General features: G+C 29.9%; 1 protein-coding gene across 1 annotated transcript in view; it reads right to left on the minus strand.

The window, feature by feature from the left end:
* Window positions 1–468: 468 nt before the first annotated feature.
* Window positions 469–14,302, minus strand: part of LOC113366815 (probable multidrug resistance-associated protein lethal(2)03659) — a 23,307-nt gene continuing 9,473 nt past the window's right edge. Inside the window, exons 2-19 of the mRNA XM_026608468.1 lie at window positions 13,063–13,317; window positions 10,597–10,804; window positions 7,453–7,675; window positions 6,373–6,529; window positions 5,921–6,302; window positions 5,649–5,853; window positions 5,341–5,561; window positions 4,098–4,215; window positions 3,508–3,710; window positions 3,126–3,328; window positions 2,489–2,897; window positions 2,271–2,421; window positions 1,963–2,193; window positions 1,652–1,889; window positions 1,229–1,538; window positions 912–1,156; window positions 636–804; window positions 469–560 (exon numbers count right to left, since the gene is read on the minus strand). Coding sequence (XP_026464253.1) covers window positions 522–560; window positions 636–804; window positions 912–1,156; window positions 1,229–1,538; window positions 1,652–1,889; window positions 1,963–2,193; window positions 2,271–2,421; window positions 2,489–2,897; window positions 3,126–3,328; window positions 3,508–3,710; window positions 4,098–4,215; window positions 5,341–5,561; window positions 5,649–5,853; window positions 5,921–6,302; window positions 6,373–6,529; window positions 7,453–7,675; window positions 10,597–10,804; window positions 13,063–13,317 — 3,967 coding nt within the window. The 3' untranslated portion in view covers window positions 469–521. The remainder of the gene's footprint in view (window positions 561–635; window positions 805–911; window positions 1,157–1,228; window positions 1,539–1,651; window positions 1,890–1,962; window positions 2,194–2,270; window positions 2,422–2,488; window positions 2,898–3,125; window positions 3,329–3,507; window positions 3,711–4,097; window positions 4,216–5,340; window positions 5,562–5,648; window positions 5,854–5,920; window positions 6,303–6,372; window positions 6,530–7,452; window positions 7,676–10,596; window positions 10,805–13,062; window positions 13,318–14,302) is intronic.

The raw sequence follows: 14,302 nt of genomic DNA on the forward strand, positions 1-14,302 counted from the left end.
TATATAAAAAAGTCTAAATATTATCAAAACGAATATCACTAAGCATTTAATTTAGAGTGACAATATAGCACTAAAAATATGTATGAAGTGCAAAACCGAATTACACATCACTATAAGTAAGAAGTGCCTCTTAAATGATCATTTATCAAAATAAACCAAGTTTAACCATAGATAAGTCAATGACAATAAATGTATCTAACATAGTACAATTAAAACATAATATTAAATACAAATGTTACGAACTTTAAGTACATTTTTTCATTATTCTATGAAACGTTGGCAGTCATAAGGAGTATACAATTTTTATAATAGCTATATTATAATTTATATATATATATATATATAATTTGTTAATAGCTGTGTTAAAGGCAAGAACAATTAAGGCAGGCCATTATGGCTATACATATAAACTTGATTTAATTTATCTATAAAATGTAAATTATAAAGATCTATAAATTCATTTACTATATCACGATCTTAAATTATCTACATAATACTCACAATAATTATCTCCTAATAATTTATGCTGTTTTTTTATTCTCAGTTTTCTTTTGGAAATCCTAAAATATTCGAATATGCTATAATTATCTAATATATAATTTTAGTAATATTCTTTTGATTAAAATTATACTCACTGCTCTTGCTATATCTGTAAGCATTTGTGCAGTAGAGCTACCCGTTTGGTCTACTAAGTTTTTGAAGATTTCTGAACCTTTTGTAAGCAGATCATAAGCATGCCCAAAATCTATAACACAGCCAGCATCCATTACTAAGACTTTATCGCTATCCATCACTGTATGTAATCTAAAAAAATTAATACTTTTCAAAATTCTTCAATAATTTAACACTTTAACAATCATATGCAAGTTATATCCAAGTTTTACATATTTTAACATGGTGTAGAATGTTACCTATGAGCTATTGTTAAAACAGTGCAGTGAGAGAATTTCTCACGAATAGTTGATTGTATGAGTCGGTCAGTCTCCGGATCAACATTAGCAGTTGCCTCATCTAAGACTAAAATTTTGTTATCCCTTAAAATAGCACGAGCCAAGCAGACTAATTGACGTTGTCCTACACTAAAATTGGATCCACCATCCGACATTTTGCTGTACAATCCTAAAGTCAATTCACTGACCACTTTCTTCAATTCAACCTAATTGGAGAATGTGCTTTCATTAAGACACTGAGTAAAATAATTTTATAAAAAAAATCATATATTTTTTACCTCTTCCAATGCTTTCCAAAGCTGATCATCACTGGCGCAACTGAATGGATCCAGGTTGCCCCTAAGAGTTCCTGAAAACAAAACTGGCTCCTGGGGAATAATAGAAATGCTGGACCTTAAATCATGTAAGCCAAGTTTTTTAGTATCAATTCCGTCAATTTCTATTATTCCTTCATGTTCTGTTAGACGGAAGAGTGCAGACAATAAAGATGATTTTCCTGCACCAGTTCTACCGACTATTCCCACCTTTTCTCCACCCGATATGGATATGTTAAGATTTTTCAAGACACACTCTTCTTCAGGATTATATCTACCAGTAAAGTAGTAAAATATATAAAGTCATTCAAAATACTATATAATGGCTATATAAGTTATTTTTCTTAATTTATTTTACAAGTAAATATTTGTTATTGAAATAGTTACCTAAGACTGACATTCTTGAATTCCACGCGCCCCGCAGTTGGCCAAGGTTGTGGTAAATTTGTACTTGGCGGTGTTTCCAAAGGAGGCTCTGGTTCTAATTTTGTATATTCTAAAACTCTTTCAGTTGAGGTCATCTGGTTTTCAAGTTCAGCAGTTTGTCGCATTCCCCATTGTGCCATACCTATTAAACCAATGACTTGAGTAATCGCCATACCAACGTTTCCACCAGGTGCGTGATCTGAAATGATAATATTGATTATACATTTAATAAAATTTTTATCTATCATCAATTTTTCTGATTCTTTAATTACCATTGCCTAAAACCAGAAAGCTTAGTGTGACTACCAGAATATAAATAATACAAACAACATCAAGCCATAGTGCAAACGCTCTGGTTGTTGTTAAGTACATATAAAATGCGGAACTATGCAGATTCTGGTGTTCATCAAACTCTAAAGATAATTCTTTTTGTTTATCAAATGCTCGAATGGTTGTTAGACCTTGCAGAGTTGCATTTACATGCGTAAAAACGGGACTTCTGGCTAAAATGGTAAAAAAAACTCATGAGGAAAACACAAATAATTTATACTTATCAAAATAAATGAATGTTATTACTTACTGATTCCTTCCAGTCTCTTAACACTTCTACTTGTAGATAAAAATACTCTTCTCATTACATAAAATAATATTCCCATAAAGAACGTTGGAATAAGTAAAACATAATCAACTATTCCAACCAAAACAAATATACCTATAGTATCAGCAAAAAACTAAAATCAAAAAATATTTACGGATATATTAAAAAAAAATTGGTAATATAATTAAATGATATCTTACGAAAATGCAGTCCATAAACGCCATAGGCAGAATAGTATCAATGGCACCAATATCTTTAGAAAATCTATTCAATATCCTTCCAGAAGCATTCTTGTAGAAAAATCTCATTGTAGCTCGAGTCAGACCAACGAACATATTATCATGCAAAGTCATAGAAGCTTTGGCACAAGCTATGTAGAAGAAAAAGGTTCTACTAAACGCAGCAAATATTAGAACACCAATGATACCGGAATAAATATATATGCAGTTATCTTGAGATAAGAAGTCGGTCCAACTATCATTACTGGCAGTTGTATTTAGAAGATTCGCATTGAAATCAAAATCTTTCACATAAATCGTATCGTTAGGGATGTTTACTGAATTGATGTCTATCACTTCAGTGTTATTTCTGTTTTCTTCTATGTTTACCCTGAAAAAAAATCATAAGTGGAAATATTCACACAAAATTGAGATAAATGAAATAGATGTATCAACGTAAAAATAAGAATATACATGATTAAGTAATTGAATGAATGCTGTAAGAATGTAGATAATTATTAGTTTAACTATGATTTGGCTTATGTAATTTAACGCTTTTGTCTATATAATATAATCGTATAGTGTTTAACCAAAGTTTTTGTCTAAAAAACATACTTACCAAAATGCAACCCAGTACACAATCCCGTTTGCGGCAATTTCGCGCATCAAAAACAATATAGCAAGAAGTAACAAAGTACAAGTATTTCCGACTGCGCGGAAGTATCCTAAATAGACATGGACGCCTACAGAACCAGCTGATTGATATTCCTCATCATCATCATTCATTTCAAGTTTTGGCGCTTCATCTACATCCGACGCATCCTGAAAAGAAATAATAATTAAGATGAAACTTGTGAATAACTATTGAACAATTCTTTATAAGTAAATATCAATCATTTCTATAATAAAACAATTTGTACTGTAAATGATTAGTGCAACCAACCAACCAATTAACAATCGATATGCTTAACTTTCTAAGTTAAATTTTATTTCCGATATCGTACCGTTTTATGATCTTTGCCAGTATCTTCTTCTTGAGTGCTTTCTTGGGAAAGTAATCTTTCACAAACACCTCTTGCAGAAAGTTGGTCGTAACTTCCAAATGCTTCAATACTTCCCTTTTGCATGCACACCACATGACTGGCTCCTCGTAAATGCTGTAACTGATGAGTAACTAAAATACAGCATTTGTCCTTCAGGAAACCTGAAATTTGTATTCAATATTTTCTATGCAATGCATTATTAATTTTTAACGTTGCCTTCACTAATTAGACTATTTGAACTGAATTTGATTTAAACAGATATTGTATTAATAAAAGTAATTCACAAAATATCACAAGGAGGAAGTAAAAGTTGTAGTAAGATATCACGTGTATTTATATTTTATTTGCTTTTTAAGATAATTCTTTAGAATTTTTACTTTGCAGATATTAAAAATGCACGTGGTGTTGGATGGGGATAAGAGGTAATTATAAATATCACCAAGGTCGTGTGGGGGTTAAATTTTTATTAAAACAAATTGCACTTGATTAATGGACAGCCATCAAAATATACCACAAAAATTAAATGTAAATATTTTTATTTTACTAACCAGTTATGCAATCTTCGTACAATTTCTTCCCAACAGCAGTATCAACGGCGGAAAGAGGATCATCAAGCAAATATATGTCGGCCCGCCTGTAAACAGCTCTGGCTAAAGCTACCCTAGCCTGTAAATATAAACCAATTCATAATTTTAAGTCTCAATATTTGAAAGAAGAAAATAAAATTGCTGGTTGCCAAATAAAAAATTCAAAAAAACAAATATAATATCAGGAGTATGCTTTGAGAACCATGGCGGTGCTAGACCACGTGGGCGTCAGCTCAACCACACAATTTTCTATCGCAAGTTAAAAAAAATATTACAAAGATTTACATAAACTGAATTATAGTTAAACTATTGTGTGAGTAAATTAGATTTATTGCTAAAAAAATGCTGACAAAAATTACACAAATTTTATAAAATTATAATTATTTAGAAACTTTGCGAGGCTTTCTGAAACGCTAGACCTAAAATTTTTTTATTAATTTCTTTGCAAATAGTTTTTTTTTATAAAATATTAAATATAATTTTTATCATCATTACCCGGTGCCATTGTTTTCATTTGCCATTGAACCAACTATTGCAAATCATTCATCATCATAACACCAATGTAAACATCGAATGCAGAACACAATGAAATAAATTTTCAGGCAAGAATCTATGTATATATAACGTTCAAATGCACCTTGCTTTTTATTTATATTTTCAAATTCAATGGCACAATACAAGTCATTGTTGATTCAAATGACAAATTTTTCCATTTAATGGCATCGGCCGAAAGAATTCAGATGTTTACATTCACTATTCATCTATTGTATTTACCAAATTAAACAGCAACAATACACATTTTTGCATTGGAATATTAGTGCATTGTTTATCGCGCTTAATTATTGAATGGTGAATAGAGTAATTAGTGCATGTAAGGCAATATGATATAAGCTTTTGAATGAAATATAATTCAAAAAAAGCAAAAGACTGTATATTTAAATAAAAAATAAATTTAAATTGTTAAAACACACTTCGGAAAAATTAACAGATATATAATTTTGATGTATAAAAATTTCTTCTAATTATATGTTTTTTTTTATAATGTGAAAATTCTATATATAGCCCTTCTTAAGAGTAAATGCCAAGACACGCTACGCTTCTTTTTTTAACTAAGCTTTTTATAACAATTAAACTGAATTCAAAAATGATAATTAAATTTATATTTTTAATATTATTTAATTTACTAATATTGTTTTACTATTACCTTTTGTCCTCCACTCAAAGCAACTCCTCTTTCGCCAACTATTGTTGCATCGCCTCGCGGCCAAAGTGTTAAATCTCTTTCTAATCCGCAGCAACGTAAAACTTCAGCATAACGATCAGCTTCAAATTCTTCTCCAAATAAGACATTCTGCTTCAATGTTCCTCCAAATAACCAGGATTCCTGCGCTGCGTATGATACTTGACCACTGATCAATAAAGTTCCTAAAATAAATATAAAAATTATTATAAATGAATAAAAATGACATTGATTAATAAGTTATTTAGTTAGTTAGCTCAAGTTTCATTTACCTCTTTGCACTGGAAGTTCCTTTAATACAACTTGTAAGAGACTAGTTTTACCAGAACCCACAGGACCTACAATGGCTGTAAGGCCTTCCTTTGGACATTCTAAATCAATGTTGTATACTCCAGCATTGCTTTCAGTGCTCCAACAAGCCGTTACATTTTTGAAGACAACGCTCATCCCTTCAGCAATTGGCCCGTCGCAAGTTCCCTAGAAAGTACCACAAATATTTAGACCCAATATATCAAAATTTAAGTATCAACAATCATGACCTCACTCTCACATTTCCAACATGATTTTTTTCATGTTTTTCCATTAGTTTCTTCTTCGCTAAATCACCATTTGTTAACTTTTTCTTATCACTTTTCTTTGTTTTTTCTTCTACGTAATCTCCTTGAAGTAAATATTCTTGAACTCTTTTAACAGAAATGTATCCTTCAGAGCACACTGTTATTGCAAGTGGCCAAAATTCAACCATAGAAAAACTAAGCATATTGAACATGGATGTAACAATATAGGTTTTGGAAGCAGTGATTTGATTGCCCATTAAAATGTAGCTAACAATAGTTATGAAAATACAAAGTTGTGGCATAAAACTTATGAAAGCTCCCAAAGTTGCTCGAATGTAGTTGGACTGACGAATTATGTTTACTTCTTTCCTGAAAATGAATTAAAATAGGAAAAAATAATAACTTAAAAATAGAAAAAAATAATAAAAAAATACTTTACCTTCTTACGTAAGACAGCATTTTAGCAAATGATCCTTCCCAGGCATACATTTTTATTGCCTGCATACCAGTAATAATTTCGTTCATGAGTCTAACTCGTTCATCTGTCTTAAGAGCAGTGCGAAGCCGCAGGGAAGCAGCGCGTTTACCCAACCATCCTAATCAAAAAATTATAAATTCCGAAAAATTGTTTGAAATTTATAATAAGATGGAGTCGAAACTAGTGGGGTGCATGGAATCGTGCCTTAGGGCAAATTGCTGGAACTTCCCGTACCGTAATCAAAAATCGTGGTACGGAACCCCAAAAAAAATTACACAAAATGCGTACACATTATTAAAATCTCTATAAAATATCTGAAAATTTGATGTACATATGTCCAATAAACATTTTTGACCGCCAAATGACATTTTTTGAATTTATTTTTATTGAGAGTCCATGACCGCTGGACCTGCCTTACCAAAAATTTAATTAGTTCTTCATCTTGTCAATACAAGTAAATGTTTTTTGAATTATTATAATCAGATGCTCCGTTCTCTTAAAAACTGAGTTGCCGTTTTTGGCACTTTTTGCCAATCTACCGTATCTACGGAACGGTTAGCTTTGCCTTCCCCAAAAACTAATCAGCACGTCTCCTTATTAATACAAATCGAATGTTTTTTGAATTATTCAAATCGGTTGATCGGTGTTCCCGAATTCGTCGACGAAAATTTGTATCCGCACATACATACACACACGCACGCACACACACACACACACATACACACCCACCCACCCACACACACACATACATCCATTTTTCTAAGGTATGCCAAAATATTCAGAAACCTTTGAAACGTAAAGATATATAAAAACTTTCATTTTCGATTTTTTTGCGGTTACTATAATTTACCCTGCGGGAAGTTAAAAAAGCGGGGCTCATTCTTACGTTAGATGTTTGCGAAAACTTGGGGTATACATTTTTGTATAATATTTACATTAATCAGCGTAGGGATAATACAATGTTGTGAAAAATTTAAATTCAATAGTATTCATACAATGATGAACAGTACTTTGTTGCAATATATGACTATTATCCCTTACCTTGCAAAGGTATAAATGCAATCATACACGCGACCCCCAGCAGAGCACTAGGTCCAACTTCTCTATACATGAGATAACCAAACAATGCAGCATCGGCAGGACCTCGCCATAAATCATGCACGAACGCCGCAGCCAAATCGAATCTCTGGACATCGTTGGACATTAGATTCACGACGCGTCCGGCCATTCCTTCACCCGTGCTGGACTTGTTTGTTGATAACACCTGAAAAAATAGTAAGAATTTGCAAAAATTAAGAATAAGTAGATGTAAGTAGCATTTCGACTTGAGGCAAATATAAATAGAGATTAATTAGATGTAAGTGGCATTTTCCTTAACACTAGAATGACGGCGGTTGGTTGATTACCTATTCTGTATGATTGAGAGTCAATTTGGGTAAGTGATTAGGGAGGAATAGTAATTATTTTTTATATACCTTTCATTGTACTAAGTAAAAAAAAAATAAATAAAATAAAAAAATAAAATAAAATAAATAAATAAAAAAAAATCAAAAAAATGTTTAAAAAAATGACTTGAAATTGTTATGTATATCACATAAAAATGCAAATAAGTCAAATTCGCTTCGCATTCTAGTGTTAAAGTTAGTAGCAAAAACTTCCTTATAATTCTAGATGATCGACTTAATCAATAAGAATTAAGATTACCTAACAGAATAGATTTTCTGTTCGTTAAAAGACCATAAACTCTATCATCATGCAAAGTTCCAACAAAATCGAAAAAAAAATCCAATGAAGAAACGTCCCGTTCGATCTTTATCAAAAACTACTAATCAGCACAGTTTCAAACAAATATCTGTTGACTAGTTCTAAATTTTTAAAATCAGTTCAAGATATTTGGCTAAACTCGTAAAAAAATTCAATAATTATAAAGAAAAGGCTCAGTCCGTCCTTGCGAAAAACTCATCAATGTTTTCATTAGTTTAATCGATGGATTTTATTAATTTTAATTAATTAATTATTTTTATTAATTACATATTGAAATGAGTGCAGACGTTTGAGAAAAAAGAGTCGATGAGAGGTCAAATTTTTGGCTTACATACTATAATTACATTATTACTTACATAATAAACACATATAATTTTTTGATTTTGGAGTCGAATGATTCAGAATGACTTGAATGATTGAGAAAACGTAAAATTGACAAATCGAATTCCGAGAATTCAAACTACTTCTTGAGGAAGTTAAAAACTACCTAAAATATTTGATATAATAGTTTCATGATTTTATTACAAAAGTCTATATTCAAACATTAAAATTGAAATTATACTATTCATTAGAAAAATATTTTTTTCGGTCATTTTTTTTATTCTCTATTTTTTATTCTCTATTTTATTCACAACTGTCCAGTTAAGGACATCTAATAAATTTGAGGAATTTACAATTCTCGGCCGTAAAGGGACAAGGTATACTAAAGGGGCATGTTTCAATTTTTTATCAGGAGAGTTGATGATTTAAATTCAGTGGCGTTTTTCTTTTCAACCTTTTTCAAATATGGAAATATTTTATTTCATTATACTTTATACTAGACTATAAAGAAAATATTTGTGTGAAATAAATATATTGTTTGAAACAAATTTCCACGTTTGAAAAACAATACAAATTACGGAAGATTATTATCATACCATACCATATTATCGACCAAAAATACAAAATATAAATTTTTATAAATTTTGTTAAATGTATAATAAAATTAATTGCATTATGTGGTTTCGAAATATTTTTTATTATGAAAACAAACGACTTAAATGTAAAACAGTGAAAATCAAATTCTCGTAACGACATAGCTTGCTTTTGAATTAGATAATTAGTCATTTCGCAAAAATGTATGAAAATGATAACTAGTCATTTCGAGCGCACGTGCTCCATGTATCTTTTAATAATTAAACTAAAATTTGTTTGATAAATATGTTTACTTAATTTTAGTAACTAGCGATTGTTCTCAATGCTTTTGATAAAAATATATTACTTCCATATATCATTCGGTCATTAACTCGTATTAAAAATTAAGATAATTGCATCTTATCATTAACACGCCTCACACCATATTGTTCAGTGTCTCGTCGGTCTTATTGACCACTTATAGAAATTGCAATTGCTAGCAAAATGTATCGATAACTCTGGTTTGTGCCAGTTTTCACTTGATCAAATCTGTTCCAAACATGATTGAAATACATTCTGATAAATTCGCTATTGTCATTAATATTTACACTACAAATTAATAACACCGCGGTGCTTGAACGATTTGCGTATCATTGTGTAAATATGGTACAGTTACGATTGTTTGAGCTACTGTTTGAGTATAGATCAATTGTTTGTTATTGGATCAATTGAATTTTTTTTATTGCTTAATAAATTTTAATTGTAAAATGGCCTTTATAATTGTAAGACTACCAAGTACAAATTAATTGGAAATTAAAACCACGGGGATAGAAAAATGAATGATGAATGATAACTAATTGAATACAGTACATACTATCAAGTCAATATTATTTTAACACCATTAATAGATAAGAGTAAAGTGCATCTTAAAGATTCACCATAATTATCTTAAAAATAAGTGAAGTAAAGTATGCTTATTACCGGTACTATAATTTGAAGAAATAAGAAAAATATCGAGAGCCAAAGAGACCAAATAATAATCAGAATCATGAAATTAACTCTCTGTTAGTATTTTGGTTTGGAGCACTGTTTTTTAGCTTACGATAACAATAAAATTTTTAGATAGTGGGGTGCATGACATCGTGCCTTAAGGCAAATTGCTGGAACTTCCCGTACCGTAATTAAAAATCTTGGTACAGAACCCAAAAAAATTTACACAAAATGTGTACACATTATGAAAATCTCTATAGAATATCTTATAATTTGATGTGCATAACATTTTTGACCGCCAAATGACATTTTTTTTTTAACTTATTTACATTGAGAGTCTATAACCGCTGGACCTGGCTTCCCAAAAATTTAATCAGTTCTCTCTCAGCAAAAAAATATTTCTATAAAGATAAATTATCAGGGAATTTATTTAGTTCGATATTTATTATTTTGATATGTGGTTTTCGCACGATAATTACTATTGAACCTTTGTGCCCCGCGCTACCCTAAATGCGGTTAAAAAATATTTATAAATACCTTTCTATATATCAGTGAACAGCAAGCCAGTCTAATTTTCATAGCACAATGCATAATACATAAAATAAATGGGTGAAAAACGACCACTGGAATGGTTGAGCACATCACTATTCCTGCTGCATAATAATAAGCCTGCTCCTTAGTCGTATGATCCTGCCCTGGTGTAAAATATCCTACTAATGCTCCCAGAAATAAAGGTTGCAAAGCTCTGAAGAAAAAATTAAATTGAATTTGATGATTATTAAGTTTATAAAACAGTATGTGATTAAGGAATTCAATCAATTGCATGTAGATATAGAAACTATAACGATAATGTTGAATCTACTATTTACAACAGTATTTTTTCTTTCCTAGTTAATGTTTCTCAAATAACTGTTAACAAGAATAATTACTTCTCGACAGTTTTTCCAAAGCTTTTTTAAAACCAATGAAAATTTCTAAAACCATCTCGAGACCATTTTGAAATAACTTGTCTTTATTTCTCGAATTACAAAAGTATTTCCCAGAAAGAGACTTTAAATATTTTTGTAACCACATAAAAATATTTCTGCTTTGTGATGTTTATTAAAGATTGTTCCTAAAATTCTGGTCTGTATAGTCTGTAGTATTTGATTACCAAAAATTTGAAACATGAGATATATTTTAGCCAGGGTTATTCATCATTTTAAAGGTTAAACTTGTATTAAAATATTGATATTGAAATTTAAGCGAATAGTTATAGTGGTTAAACAAAAAGCTCTAGAAAAAGATTATCACAGAGTTACTAATCTAAATATACTCAAAAATGAAATAAAGAATTATTTTAATAATAATAGAAATAAATATTATAGTTCACAAAAAACTCCTTCAATAGCATTCTATTGTTTTTATATTATGTTTTTGAATTATTTCTTGTAACAAGAACTCTAAGATTACAAACCACAAATCAACAAGTCATTGTTTTCTGATGTGGCTGATTTCACCAAAGAAAAAAACTATCAACCGATATCATTAGCTCTATTTAGAATTATCAGATAACTAACTCTGAGTGTTTTTCCGTTATCATCATAAGTTTTCATACAATTTATATTTAATGTAGACTGCAACGTTGTATCACCAAAATCAATAAGACTGCAGAAAAAAACATGCCAAGTGATAAATAAGGTTATCTATCTATATCGTATTAATTAGACCACTTGTTTAACAATTCGTGTTGGTAACAAATAGAAAATTAAACACCGTAAAATATGATAAAACTTATTATGAATTGTGTATGCAAAAAACGCTTTCATAGGTTTCAAGATTAACATAATCTTATCGTTTGTTTAGGATTCCTGGAACTATTTGCAAAAAAGTTATGTTTTGCATTTTTTAGTGGTTTGTCAGCAATATACTAGTATAGTTAAAATTTATTTATATCTCAAATTTATTGTTTGACTGAACATCGAATCATATATTATAAAATATAAATATCAAAACTTATTTTGCGTTATTTCGGGGTTTACAAGTAATACTCTGATAATTTAATTATTCATATCAAATAGTCGTTATCATAAGCAATCATTACATACATAAGCTATAAGGTAATAATGTATACTGCATTTTTATTATTATTATATAACTAACACAGATTTTACCCCTGATAATTTTTGAAGAGAAATGGAAATTGAAAAGCCCAAGACGTTATAAACATCTAACATCTATCTAATAATGATCATTTGCTTTCCTAATATAAATTTGAAAGAAATTTGCAAAATAACGAAATATTATAAGATAGCTATGAAGATTATCAATTGCTTTTTTTAAATAACATTTCAAAAGAAGAAGAGCTACAAAAATCTTCAATTGCTCTCTTCAATTAAATTCTGAAGAAATCTGCAAAAGAACGATCATCAGAAAAGTAAGATCATCAATTGATTTTGTTAAATAGATTTACAAATAAGTCAATTGGTTTCTTTAAATAAATTGAAAAAAAAATGCAAAAAACGAAATGTAGAAAGAAGGTTATGAAATCATTGATTGCTTTCTTTAAATAAATGTTCAAAAGAAGAGGAGTTACAAAAATCATCTATTGCTCTCTTTAATTCAATTTAATAAAAAATTGCAAAAGAACGAAGGATAAAAAATTAGTTATAGAGATCATCAATTGTTTTGCAAAAGATTGAAAAGTTAAAAAACTGCTATAGAAGTCATCAATTGCTCTCTGTAATTAAATTTTGAAGTAATTTTCCAAATCGAGAGGTTAAAAGATAACTACGAGAATGATCAATTGCTTTCTTTAAATAAATTTTAAAGAAATTTTGACAAAAAACAGAGGTAACAAGAGAGTTACAAGAATCATCAATTTCAGTTTTAAAGCATTAAAAAAATAGGTACTAAGAAAGATACAAGAATAATAAATTTTTTCCTTAAATATTTTTCGGTTCAATAAAGTTAATTAGATATTTTGTAAACCATGATTAAATTTTGGTATAATTATTTTCTTACCTGGCAGCGGTTTCTATAAGAGAGTACAGCAGTCCATAACCGATAACCTGCAGGCCACTCGTCTTCATAATGACCCTAAGAAGGCTCGGCTTTTTCTTCTTCTCATTATTGGTCCTTGTCTTATTGAGCTCTTCTTGCCACAATGCATCGTACTGGTCGCCAAGTCTCTCTGATGCATGACTCGGCAAGGCCTTGTAGAGATCCTTGGCTTCTAGAGACCTCTTGAGACCTATTTGGAATATTGGGTGTAACCACCTAATAAAAAAAATAATATTTTAAAAATGATTAAGATTATTTTAAATTTATAGAATTTTTCTAAATAATGAGAGGTTAAAGGATTTACGAGAATGTCAATAGATTTTCTTAAATAAATTTTGAAGAGATTCTGACAAAAATTAAAGGTAACAAAAAATTACAAGAATCACCAATTTCAAGTCCTGAAGAATTTGAAAAAAGAGGTAACAAGTCAAGAAAGCTCTAGAATATTATGATTCTCTCTCTGTATGTGTATTAGGGTGTGTCGATTTAAGGGTCACTTAGGCATATATGATTTTGGATTCTAGCGATCAAAATCTGATACTTTGCTGAAAAAAACCATACCTTTAAAATGAATTCTAATGTCCCATGGGGGTCCAAGGGATGAACCACAGACATGGTTAGATCAAAGTTAGTGAGGTCGGTCATACATTTGGACGCGATTGGGACACTCTATTTAAATGGATTTTTTCAAATTCTAACCTTATTTTTGGGTCAATGCATCAATTTTGGGACATCAGAATTCTTTAGGTGTGGTTTCTTCGGCGAAGTATCTTATTTTGATCCCTAGTATCCAAAAATCATATGTGCCTAAGCGACTTTTTTTGACCCATACAAATCGACCCACTCTAATGCGTATGTTTATTTCATGCCATTTTGTATTTGAGCGACCACCCTCGTATATATTCATATATTTATATTTTTTTGATCGACTTTTAGAGCTTTTCTTGGGATTTTCATTTATACTCTGTAGGTTTCAACAGTGTGTGTGTCACTACCATCAGTTCTAAAAAATTGTATTATGAATAAAATTTAATCGCACATATTAAAATATATTGTACAAAATAAATATAGAGCTGAATGATGACACATATGCTGTGTGAAAACGTTGAGGCTTAAGATTTTTTTGTGATTTCACTTTGAATTACTTTAAAGCTTTCACAATATTGAAAAAATGAATAACTGAGACTGCATATTAAAATGT

Source organism: Ctenocephalides felis, unplaced genomic scaffold, assembly GCF_003426905.1.
Source record: "Ctenocephalides felis isolate EL2017-DRISC unplaced genomic scaffold, ASM342690v1 CF-g0.4_SCAFFOLD_01170, whole genome shotgun sequence".
NCBI classification, from domain to species: Eukaryota; Metazoa; Arthropoda; class Insecta; order Siphonaptera; family Pulicidae; genus Ctenocephalides; species Ctenocephalides felis.